We start from the raw sequence: 11947 nt of genomic DNA, 5'->3' as shown, positions 1-11947 counted from the left end.
CAAATTTTATTGGTTGAAACATATATATTTTTGTTATTAAAATATAATATGAGATCTTGTTTAAATACATTAGTGTAATCTTATCACGTACCATATAAATAGGTTAGGAGAAGAAAAATCATTAAACTCACTTATTTGGACCCTCTCCTTGTTACATGCATGTATGCTTGCGGACTTGCAGATATCGATAAATAAAAACAGAGTTTAGTGAATGCATTGCTCATGAGTCATGACTCGTGATGGCGTCTGATTTTTGTTTTATCTTGCAATCCAGCGCATGGTCATAGGCATTTTCTTTAATTTTATCAATAGATAATTAAGAGTACTATTAATTATTTTTTAGAAATTTTCTTCAAATCAAAACCCCAGAGTCCGGACCAAAATGAGCTATATAAAGTCTTTAATAAACTATTTTCGTGTTTATATATTTAATTACACGATTATGAGTATCATAAGAACTGTGTGAAGCAAGTTCTTCCTAGCTGTTGTTATGGTAACTGAGTTTGCAGTGTATGCATGTGCGATACATCGCCGGCGACGACGACCGGATCGAACACCTGTTCAACGACTGGCTTTGATGGTCGCCGCCGCCGCCGCGGCGGCGGCCACGACGCCTTCGTTGCCGGCGAGCATCATGTACTTGTCCTTCCTGGTCATCCCGGTGAGCTCGAACCCGAGCGCCTCGCCGATCTGTCGCTGCACCCGGTTCGCGACGCGGATGCTGTCGCCGCCGTCCTCCGCCGCCGGCGCCGGCGCCGCGCGGGGCAGGAACTCGACGCGGTACGACGGCTTCGGGTTCATCATGAAGTAGAAGGGGTCCATCCACTTGGCCGCCGGCGTCGTCGACGTGCCGTGGAACATGTCGACGCGGGCGTCGAGCGCGACGGGGTTCACGTCGGCGCCGAGCTCGGCGAACAGCGGGCTGAACCGGAGCAGGTAACCCTCCCGGCACGTCGTCCCCTCGGGGCACACCACCAGGTCGCCGCGCGCCAGCAGCGCCGCCATGCTCCGGCGATCCTCCTCCCGGTCGCGCGTCAGCCTCGCCGTCCGGATCGGCGCGATCATCTCCGACACCCGGCTCAGGCTGTACGTCACCGCGGTCACCGGCTTCCCCAGCGCCGCCGCCACCACGATCGGGTCGAGCAGCGTGCGGTGGTTGCACACGTAGAGCCTCCCCCCGCCGCCGCCGGCGGCGGCGTCGTGGCCGGCGCCGACGAGGCGGTAGTGCACGCCGGTGAGCGCGCCGACGAGGAACGTGGCGCGGCCGTAGGGGAGGAGGGACAGCGCGATGATGCGCGACACGGCGAGCGCGACGCCGAAGGGGAGGTAGGCGTACATGGCGAGCGCGGCGGACGGCGTCGGCGGGAAGGCGAGGCGGCCGTCGTGGAAGACGAGCGGCTTGACGCCGCCGCACTCGCCGCCCGGCGGCAGCGGCCGCCACCGCCGCTTGTCAGCCTCAGTCGCAGTGAAGGTTTCCTGCAAGGATTGGACACATGCACGTTAATTAATTGACATTAATTGTGTACACGTCACGCTCTGTGATAACAACGGTGTTAACTAAGTAACAGTAGTTGATTGCAACAATATCGAATCAAAGAAAAAACTCTTTAAATTATTATTAGGAGCATGTATATATAGAAAGGAAAGAGTATTCATTCTTTAATCACTAATTCACATTAACTACTTATGCATTGTTTCGCAAATGATATTAATTAGTAGCTTTCTTTTCTGGGGACATATTAATTAGCTTTTTTATCCCTGGGACATTAATTAGATTTAATTATTTTTCTAGGGACATTCGTTGGCCCTTTTCTTTGCTAGGGACATCAGTTAACAGTACTTTATAATTGGATAGTGCGAAAAGGATGTTCACCAAATTGGAAAAGAAAAACAGAGAGTAGCCAATCGTGGAGGTCATCTACTCATCTTTTAAGCAAATTAATGAGGTCGGCATGTGTCGCTTGCTGCTTAATTTGTCACTTACTCCTATTTTGGTACTACAGTGTTTAGGGAAAATACCATGTGATGTCTACAAGGAAAAATACCAAAAGACACAGATCGACTTTTTTTTTTCTCACGTCCATCTGCACCTATTTCATGATACAAAATCCACGTGAGCACACGACGAATACAAAATAATTAAGGTGCTGGCATACACATGGATATCAAAATGAATTTTTGAAAGAAAAACAAAAAGAAGACAAGAAGATGACATCACAACGCTATCCCTATAAGTTGTACTACCTAATTGGTATAAACACCAAAGCAGATATCTCGAGATGAATAAATGAAAAATGTAGAGTTCGGTTGAGATGCACAATGGTGCAAATGCAACTTTCTCTTATCTCCATTTAATTTGAAACTAATTACACCCTTTGTCCTAAAATATATGACGGCTTCGTACAAAAGTAAAATAAACAGAAAGAGTACTCCATCTATCCCATAAAAACTTTATTTCTAGATATAGTGACTGGCCGTCTTATTTGAAAAATTATGCAAAAAGTTAGAAAAAATAGTTGCATAGAAAGTACTATTCATATTTCATAATCTAATAAAAATAAAAATACTAATCATAATTTTTTTTAATAAATAAGATGTGCTGCGAAATGTTATATCCAAAAACTGAAAAATGGAGTTTTTTTTTAAGTATGGAGAGAGCAGTAAAAAGGAAAAGCTCAACGTAACTAGCTCGGCTCACCTTGCAGTAGTAACGCGAGAAGAGGTAGTGCACCGTGCCACCACTCCTCCCCTCTCCGACGAGCCCCACGGCGGCGCCGGCACCGTCGGCCTCGCCCTGATCCATCTCGTCGCCGAGCAGCGCCCGGAGCCTCCTCGCCGCCACCCGGGCCGCGTCGGCGTCATCCATGATCCCGGCGACGACGCCGGCGACCGACCTCAGCTCTGGCCCCACGACGGCGTCCACGCCGACGTGCTCCCGCAGGAACGCCTCCACCATCACCCGCGGGAGCGTCGCGCTCACGGCGACCGACCGCCGCGCCGCCCTCACCGCCTCCGCGCCCTCCGCCGCCGCCGCCGCCATGAGGAACCTCGGCATCACCGCCCGGCCCACCCTGGCCACCTCCCTCTCCTCCAGCCCCACCAGCGCCACCGTCGCCATGGCCCTCGCCCTCGCGCCGCCGCCGCCATCGCCGTCGCCGAGGAGGAGGCACAGAAGCGGGTAGACGAGCAGAAGCAGGAGGCCGCGGAGGAACCCGCCGGCCTCGACGGCGACGACCATGAAGAAGGTGAACGCGTCCACGGCCGGCAGCAGCAGCCACGCGTCCACGTCCACCACCACCGTCCGTCCGTACAGCCTGTCGAGCTCGAGCGGCGACGACGACGGAGGAGGAGGAGGAGGGACGTCGCTGCTTGCCGGCGGCGTGTTCCGGCCGCGGTGGTGGCGGACGGCGGCGGAGAGGCGGCGGAGGAGGAGGGAGGAGAGGGCGAGGAGTGGCTCGAAGAGTGAGGAGTAGGAGGAGGAGAGATTGGTCGGCATGGTGCTCGATCGAGAGCTAGCGTGCGTTGCCCTAGTCTCTGTCTGGGTGTTGCATGTAGGAGTACTTACTTGTCTTCAACCTCGCGTCTCGTAGTCGTTGGCTGTCCGTGTTAGATTACCTTCTTATATAGACGCCGATCATTTTCAGCGTGTAAAGTAATGGCATCTTTTAATTGTGTGTAATCTATCCGTCACTAAATATTTGACGCCATTGACTTTTTTACACATGTTTGATCATTCGTCTTATTCAAAAAATTTAAGTAAATTTTAATTCTTCATTTGATTCATTGTTAAATATACACTACTTAAGTTTTTGAATAATATTCACAAAAAAATTTTAATAAGACGAATGGTCAAGCATGTTTAGAAAAATTAATGGTGTTAAATATTTAGGGAAGGAGGGAGTATGTGGTGTACTTACATACATGCATGACGTTGGATCATGACTCATGAGACGGCATTTCAATGATCTTGCGTACAGAAGTTCGTAGAAAAAAAGTACTACGTCCGTTCTAAATAGATGATTTTTTTAGGACTTCAAAATTTGTATGTATCGCACTGCTACATAATTGATTTCTCCAGATAAGAACCATCCTGACGGTTCAAGAATCGTTTGTGAAAATAAACATATTTCGCAGACGGGTCAGTTGAGAGGCCTGCATGCCACAAACCCATCATCAGGTTGAGCTCATCCTTTAAATATTTCAGTTCCCCCTCTCTCTCTCTCCCCTCATCCTCTCCACTCCACCTCTCCTCCACTTCCTCTCCACCTTATCTCCATCACCTCATCCTCGTCCTCCTCCCTCTCTCTTTCTCGGCAGAAGCTCAGCATCGATGATAGTTCGGTGTGCGGAGGCAGGTCCGATAGTGTGGCACACATCGATGTCGGCAACGGGGACGGCCACCGGCGGTGGATCTGCCACTGCCAGCGATGGGAGGGGTGGATTCGCCTTCGTCGGCCTCGGAGCAGCCAACCTCCCTCACTTCTTCCTCTTCATTGTTGATCCAGCGGCGGCGACCACGGGTTGTGTGGATACACCGCCACTGGACTTGAGATCGGCCGGCCTCCCTTGTCTCTCCCTCTCTGTCGTCCATCTGGCGGTGACGGCCTTGGGAGATCCGCCACCGCCAGACTCGGGAACGGCTGACCTCCCTTCGCCTCTCCTTCTCCATTGTCAGATCTGGCGGCGGTGGCCTCAGGAGGATCGGATCTGCCACCGCCAGACTTGGGAGCGGAGGCAGCGGGCTTTGACTGAGCGGATCAATTATACTCCCTCCTTCCCTAAATGTTTGACGCCGTTGACTTTTTTAAACATGTTTGACCGTTCGTCTTATTCAAAAACTTTTGTGAAATATGTAAAACTATATGTATACATAAAAGTATATTTAACAATGAATCAAATGATAGGAAAATAATTAATAATTACTTAAATTTTTTGAATAAGACGAACGGTCAAACATGTTTAAAAAAGTCAACGACGTCAAACATTTTGGAATAGAGGGAGTAGTAGCGTGTGTGGTTGCCAAATGACAAATGGGGTCCAAATTAACAGAGGTGCCGATGATGGATAGTTCATCGATTACAGTTGCTAATTACCCCCCTCCCCCCAATCTTATTTAAATTATACTTGCTATGTTCAAATCACTTATTGTTTCAGCTTTGTAGTAAGTCACATAGTTAACTTTATCGTCGGTTCTAAAAATTTATATAGTTTAACACTAGACTCCTTCCGTCCCAAATATAGATACATTATACTAGGTTGCGTCTAATCCTCTCTTAGGTTGCCATATTTTGAAACGGAGGAGGTAAGATTTATGTTTTTAGTAACCATGATATATAATCCACATGCTGTCAAACTATATCACTTTTTATAAATTGATGGTAAAGTTAAAAGTATTTGATTTAGGACAGAGTTAAATCGAGAAGTACGGATGGGGAACGTCGATTACTTGAGACTTGAGAGAGATCAATTCTGGGCCATGAAACTTAATCCCACCTTAGCTTCAGGTCAAATGTTCAGATCCCCAAGAGATTCAGCAACTATCTCTCTCTACATTGATCTGCGTGATTTCCACTGCAATTGTCTCAGTCCTGCAGGTGCGTGTTGTCCAGTGTGGGCAGCGGCTGATCCGAGCAGAGAATGAACACATCAGTTGGACACCATGGCTGGTGGTGTGATCTTGCTCGCTTTCACCGTCACCGAGCTGCGTCGTCCACCGCCAGCTCCGCCTTGACCCATCTCGCCAGGTTCGCCAAGAACGGCGTGTACACGAAGTAGCACGTCGTCGTCCAGCTCACGATCCCCTGCACGCAACCATGCTCAGCTCAGCTCCCACCAATGGCGGCCGCTTCAGGGAGTGAGAAGATGCGGGTGTTCTTTACCTCGCCAAGAAGCTGGACGTCGGCGTTGGGGTAGCTCCAGCAGTCGAACAACCTGCGCACGATGCGGCGGGCAATCGTTGGTGAGATCAATCAATCAAGCTAGGCGCGAGCTCGACGCGACGCCATTGATGGGGGGAAGAGAGAATCAAGAATGTGGGAGGTGGCTAGTAGCTATATATGTGTACTTGATCAGTGGGATCTCGGCGAGGGGGCAGGCGGTGCCGACGAGGCACGCGACGGCGAAGCCCAGCCAGGTGCCGTCGAGGAGCAGCCACGCGAGCTCGGCGCCGGCGAACAGCACGTACGCCTCCACGTTGCTGGGCACCCCCGCCCTGTACATCTCCGCGCTCGCCTCGATGAACACCGCCAGGAACCTGCACCGGCGGCGGCGGCGATCGGAGATCATTAGTCACCAGAGAAACGAATCATCAGTGGTGGCGAAGATGTGCACACAGCATGGACATGGACGAACACTAGCGACGCCGCCGTCTTCTGCGGGCTCCCGGTGGCCTTCGATCCGCCCGCCGCCGCCGCCGGCGGCGACACCCTCTCGTCCAAGAACAGCTGGAGCATCCCGACGGTGGAGTAGAACGCTCCGAGCAGCGGCGGCACCTGCGCCGGCACGGCGACCACGGTTCAGCAACTCCGGCGAAGAGCAGAGCAAAGATGCAAAGAATCGTTAATGGATGGAGGATGTGAACGCGTCGCCGGTCATCACCAGGATGTGCGTGTGGAGGGGGCCGACATCGACGGCGCCGTTGTGGTAGAGCTGGAGGCCGACGCGGGAGTGGATGCCGTCGAGGAGCGGGCCGAGGACGAACCCGGCGCCGAAGAGCGCGGCGGCGACGCCCGGCCATGCGCGTCCCAGGGGGCTACCGCCACCGCCGCCGCCGCCGCCGTTCCCAAGGGCGCGCGCGGGTGTGGCGGGCGCACGGGTGGGTGGTGTTCTGGGGCGGAGGCAGCGGAACGTGACGGAGGGCGGCCGCGGCGGCGCCGGCGAGGGGACCGGCACGGCGAGCTTGGCGCGCATCGGGTGTGTTATCCTGTGGGGCTTTACCAGTGCCACCCGTTGTAAAGCAGTACATCTGCCCACGGTTGATTTGGATCCAACGGTGCTCAGCTCCGGTACAGTTTTGCTAAAAAAATATGGTGCCAATTTTTTTTTTCGGTTTTGCTACTTCACATGCGCATATTTTTGGAGGGCTGCTACCCCACGGTATTCCGTTGCTCCTAGCAGTCACGGGATAACTAAAATCCCGAGAGATTTAATAAGCTTCATCAATTTCGTGTGGAGGCCCACGCTATCCTGCGATTCCACCATATCCAATCCTCGTATCTTGGGTAAGGTACCGAGGTGGTACCTGGTACATTGGTATCAACTGGTACCCTGGTATCGACTATCGACTGATACCTGGTACCCTGGGTATCGAGCTAATACTAAGTATCAGGCCTTGGTACCTGGGTATCGACTGATACCTGGTACCCTGGGTGTCAAGCTGATACCTAGGTATCAGGCCTTGGTACCTGAGTATCGACTGATAACTAGGTATCAGGCCTTGGTACTTGGGTATCAGCGTGATATCCCAAGAGAGAGGAGGAGGAGGAGGAGGAGTCGTGGGTCAGGGAAGTCGAGCAGCGGGGCGGCGGCGGAGGAAGAGGAAGAGAAGGCGATAGATCTGGTGCCTACCTTGTGCCATTCCGTCGCTCGTCGTTGTGCCTCGCTCCAAACCGCCGAACCCGTGGCTCCATCGACGCCGCCTAGAGCAGCTCCTCATCGCTCATGTTGTGCCAAGCGCTCGCCCCCGGTGACCGCGTCCACCGCTCCCCGACCGTAGGAGGCGCCAGCGCCGCCGAGGAGGAGGAGGGCGGCATCGGCCAGGAAGCTACCGACAAGAACGACGAAGAGGAGGAGCGCCTTGAGGAGCTTGATGGGGAGGCTTCTCAACGGCGGTCGTCGCCCGTGATGGTCAGGAGCTCCGCCGGCTGTCGTCCAGGTCGTCCGCGGGGGCCGATGGTGATTGCACCGTCGTCGTTGTCATCGCCGTCGTTGCCGCCGCCGCCGTCTTCGCCGCTGTCGTCACCGCCGCCGTCGTCACCGCCGCCGTCGTCACCGTTGCCGTCGTTGCCGCCGCCGTCGTCGCCGCCTCCGTGCTCATGGGTGGTAGTCACAGAGAGAGGGATCGAGTGGAGGGGAAGATAGAGAGAGAGAGTGAGTGGAGGGGAAGAGACACAGAAAGAAGGGAAGAGACGGAATACTGTAGGATAGATTTTCTCTATTTTTGGGCTCTGATCTTTCACTCTTTCGTCCGTAGGATCTTGGGCCAGGTGTCCTAATACAGTTGCAAGGACGATGACTGCTACTCCCTCCCTTTGAAGTCAAACCGCTTCAAGTTTGATCAAAATTATAGAAAAAATAGTAATATTTTTTATCCAAGATAAATTTATTATAAAATTATATTTAATTATTAATTTAATAAAATTAATTTGGTAATGTAAATATTACTATATTTGTCTATAAACTTAGTTAAATTTGAAACAGTTTGACTTTGACCAAAGTCAAAACATTTTATAACCTGAAACGAAATGAAATGAGTATAATTTTTAATCTCTTAAGGTGAGGCATCTTGTGTGCCAATTAAATTTGTACAACTACAACTTCTCAATATTTCTTGGCAAAAGCAGGCCTAGGGTCATGAGCTATGAAAATCTGTCTAGGAAGATACAGAATCATTAGAAAAGAGAGCTGCTGAGACTAATGATCAGGAAAAGGAACTTGATTTTGATTAAACTTTGTTTTGCCAATTTCTCATAATTTTCCCCTTTCTTTTGTTTTGCTGTTGTGTTATTGGCATGCTGACCTAGTTTTCAAATGTCATTCTTGCAGATAACCAACGTGGCTGCTCAATTGCCAATTTTCTGATTTTGTTTCTTTTGTTGAAACTGTATATCTCTCCTTTGAGATAACTTGCTGGTTAATTTGCGATTGCACAGATTGTTACCATGACATATTCCATATTCAGAAATTAGTACTGATTGTGTTCATTATATAATTCTAATATCTGAATCTAGTGTCATTTTCTTAAGATCAATCGTCAATGATGCCATATCATTTATAGCTTGGACAGCAAGGTGTGGAGGGAGGCCGGAGGACTAGGATCCGGCTCCTCTGACCTTAGGAGCAAATGGTAGAGACGCACAGTAAAATGAGTCTGATGTTACAGTATGCAATAGTGATATGCAGTTGTTTACTGTAGACAAATGTATTGTACCAGGGTACTATTCACGATATACTGTAGTATACTGTAGCGATTACTCTCGTTCGTTCGCTGTAGATCGGAGGGCTGAAAATACCCCAAAGTTATGGCAATGTGCTTGATCTCAATCCAGAGGGCTAGCCCCGACACCGTTTGAAAAATGCACTTGAGGGCGTTCAGTTTGTTACCAAAATCAACCATACCAAATTTTTATATTGCCATTCTCTAAAAAAATTGATATTGCCAAATTTTGATAAGACAACAAACTAAACAAGATTTTACCATCACAACTTTCACTATTGCTACCAACATTTGGTAATTCTAGAAACTTCTACTCACAAAACTATGCCAAAATTTTGTAATGTATCAAACTAAAGACCACCTTCATATATTAGGGCCTGTTTACATTGATATAAAAAAAACCTTACCAAATTTTGGCATTACCATTTTGGCAACTTGCCAAAATTTTGGCAGGATTTCTTATATAGTTACCAAAATTTGGCAACAAACTAAATGTAGCCACTTTTTTAGCAACTTTATCAAAATTTGGTAAGGTTGAAAATGGCATCAAAGTGAACAGGCCCTTAATCTTGCTAAATTTTGTCTACACCAACAAATGGTAAGGTTTTTTTTTTTTCAATGAACTGAACAAGCCTTGAGTTAGTATGAATTTAAGTTTTTTTTTTAAAAAAAAAAAGAAATAATGCAACTATATTCAGCCTCTCCATCAGTAGTGATTTTTTTGTGTTTCTTATTTCGACTCCGCTACTGACTACTGAGCAAGCAAAACAGTCAATTTTCTCATTTTTTTTTGGAATCCGTTTATTTGGGAGCTCATAGAACATGGCAAAATTTACTACAGGACACCGAAAGATTGCAGACTTTGCTATGAGACACCTGAAGATCGTGATCTTTTCATGGGTACTATAAATAGTGGTAATTAGCTGCTGCACATTTCTCCTATTATTTTATTATTTCCGGTTAAAATAGAGAGAGAAAGCGTTGTGTAAGTAACAAAATGCCCCTAAACACTGTTCTTCTTCCCGCTTCCAGCCGAGTAACAGAGGAGAGGGAGAGAGTAGGGCGTTGGTGCTCCGGTGGCCGGGGATCGGCTACGTTGGTGGCGGATGATGTTCTTGAGCGACGCGCATCCGGGGAGGGTGGTGTCAAGCAAAGGGGAGAAGGAGATAGCCGGAACAGCAACACAAAGAGCTCAGCTCCGGCTGGCTATGGTGGTGGCGGTGGTGGTCTGGCTCAGAGGTGGAGGGAGAGGGGAAAGGGGAAAACGGACTCTCCTCGGTGAGGCAAAGCCTATGGTGAAAGGGAATAGGAAGGGGAGCAACGGAGGAGGAGATCGGCTGGCGGGAGGCGGCAGTCGGTCATGGCAGCGGCTGCGCGGTGGTGGGCAACCTGGGATGCGGCTTAGCCACTGACTTCGACACCGCCGTCGCCATCCCCGTCGGATCCGCAACGGCGAGTTCAAGCGTTCAACGAGAGTGGCCCGATCCGTGCGGAGGTCGTCAGATCCAGTCGGCCGTCCACGCCGTCCATCGCGGTCTGCCCGTCAGGCCTCGCCGCGGCTCGTCGTCATCGCTCTACCCGCCGCCGGCGCGGCAATTCCATCCAACTCACGCCACCTGTTAGCAGCAGCAAGCCCTCCTTGTCGTTTGGTTCGTCCTCAAGCAGCAGAATTTTGGTTTCTCATCTTCAAGCAAGAAGCAAGCAGCCCGTGATCCAGCCCGTCGCTGCCCTCTCCGCTGCCCATCGTGGTGCCTGGATTCAGCGGCTGTTCGCTCCGCCCGACGCATGCATGTCGCTCGCCGCCGGGGCTGGGGAGCTGAGGGTCCAACGACACACAGAAAGAGAGGAAGAAGAAGAATAGAGAAAGAGAGATTGACCATAGGCAAACTTGTCTTTAACCAAAGTTTCTCTCTCCGTTTCCACCGAAAATAATAAAATAATGCGGCCAATGTCCGCCAGCTAATTACCACATTTTTTAAGTGACCACGAGCAAATACACGATCTTCGGGTATCTCACAATAAAGGGTCCAATCTTTCGGTGTCCTGTAGCAAATTTTGCCTTAGAACATACAAGAAATACAGAAAGGCGTATTATCATATGAGAATGAGCACAAGTGTCATATTCTGAAGGGTTTTATTTAGTTTGTCAGACTAACTGGTATTGACACGACTGATAATATATCTTGCTAATTGTTATATGTATCAACGAGATGCAGAGAGAGCAAACATTGCAGTCATTTTTGTGCCATTTGTAGAAGAAAACGAGCTGTACTGGGCCTGGATCAGCAGTTGGTATGACCAACAAAGAGCTTGGTCATGGCGTATACTTCACCTGCTAATGCAGTGCACGAATTGAACGAATTGAGAATAGAATTCAGTTATTCAGTTAGGTAACACTGTACCAAATCATGCAGTGCAAAACTATGTGCTAAACCGAGAGAAAAATTCAGACAGAGAAGGACAGAACATTGTGCATGCATAAAGGGCTATCCTTTTCACCTAAAAGCACAACTAGAATGTTGGATGAACAAACTGAAGAACTAGCAGATATTTCGATTTACAGCATTCGCCTAATGATTCTGTTCACCTAGAGTCCACACTAGCAGAGCCCCAGAACAACCAAACCCTTGTCACAACCTTTCTGTGACCCACCAGCAAAAATATCCTTGCAAGAACAGTGCAAATTCCTTGCAAGAAATCCAGATTTACCTGAAACCTCTAAACAAACAACTTAAAAGCTCACTATAAGTAGCTCCTCCTTGAGCATCATTCCAAACCGCCATTGGGAGCTGA

At 49.4% G+C, this 11947-nt stretch overlaps 2 protein-coding genes across 2 annotated transcripts; both read right to left on the bottom strand.

Annotated features, from left to right (window-relative positions):
• Positions 1–383: 383 nt before the first annotated feature.
• LOC4327112 (probable glycerol-3-phosphate acyltransferase 3) lies at positions 384–3590 on the bottom strand. The gene is made up of 2 exons (XM_015781686.3): positions 2699–3590; positions 384–1476 (listed from the first exon to the last, which is right to left on the bottom strand). Exons 1-2 carry the CDS (start codon positions 3494–3496, stop codon positions 562–564), a joined length of 1713 nt encoding a protein of 570 aa, XP_015637172.2. The 5' UTR covers positions 3497–3590; the 3' UTR covers positions 384–561.
• A 1753-nt stretch (positions 3591–5343) lies between these two features.
• On the bottom strand, positions 5344–6961 carry LOC4327111 (uncharacterized). Its single transcript, XM_015786607.3, has 5 exons — positions 6598–6961; positions 6352–6491; positions 6065–6253; positions 5880–5931; positions 5344–5801 (listed from the first exon to the last, which is right to left on the bottom strand). The coding sequence occupies exons 1-5, from the start codon at positions 6907–6909 to the stop codon at positions 5694–5696; spliced, it is 801 nt and encodes a 266-aa protein (XP_015642093.1). The 5' UTR covers positions 6910–6961; the 3' UTR covers positions 5344–5693.
• Positions 6962–11947: the final 4986 nt, after the last annotated feature.

This window comes from Oryza sativa, chromosome 1, assembly GCF_034140825.1.
Source record: "Oryza sativa Japonica Group chromosome 1, ASM3414082v1".
NCBI classification, from domain to species: Eukaryota; Viridiplantae; Streptophyta; class Magnoliopsida; order Poales; family Poaceae; genus Oryza; species Oryza sativa.
The sequence above is the reverse complement of the archived record's forward strand: the minus strand, read 5'-3'. Positions and strand labels throughout refer to the sequence as shown.

Bases quoted from the DNA above. Each gene is read 5' to 3' on its own strand.
- LOC4327112 (XM_015781686.3), bottom strand. From the start codon at position 3,496: ATGCCGACCAATCTCTCCTCCTCCTACTCCTCACTCTTCGAGCCACTC. The intron at 1,477-2,698 runs GTGAGCCGAGCT...CAATCCTTGCAG, and splicing joins TCTCGCGTTACTACTGCAAG to GAAACCTTCACTGCGACTGA.
- LOC4327111 (XM_015786607.3), bottom strand. From the start codon at position 6,909: ATGCGCGCCAAGCTCGCCGTGCCGGTCCCCTCGCCGGCGCCGCCGCGG. The intron at 5,932-6,064 runs GTACACATATAT...CATCGTGCGCAG, and splicing joins GCCGAGATCCCACTGATCAA to GTTGTTCGACTGCTGGAGCT. The intron at 5,802-5,879 runs GTAAAGAACACC...GGTTGCGTGCAG, and splicing joins ACGTCCAGCTTCTTGGCGAG to GGGATCGTGAGCTGGACGAC.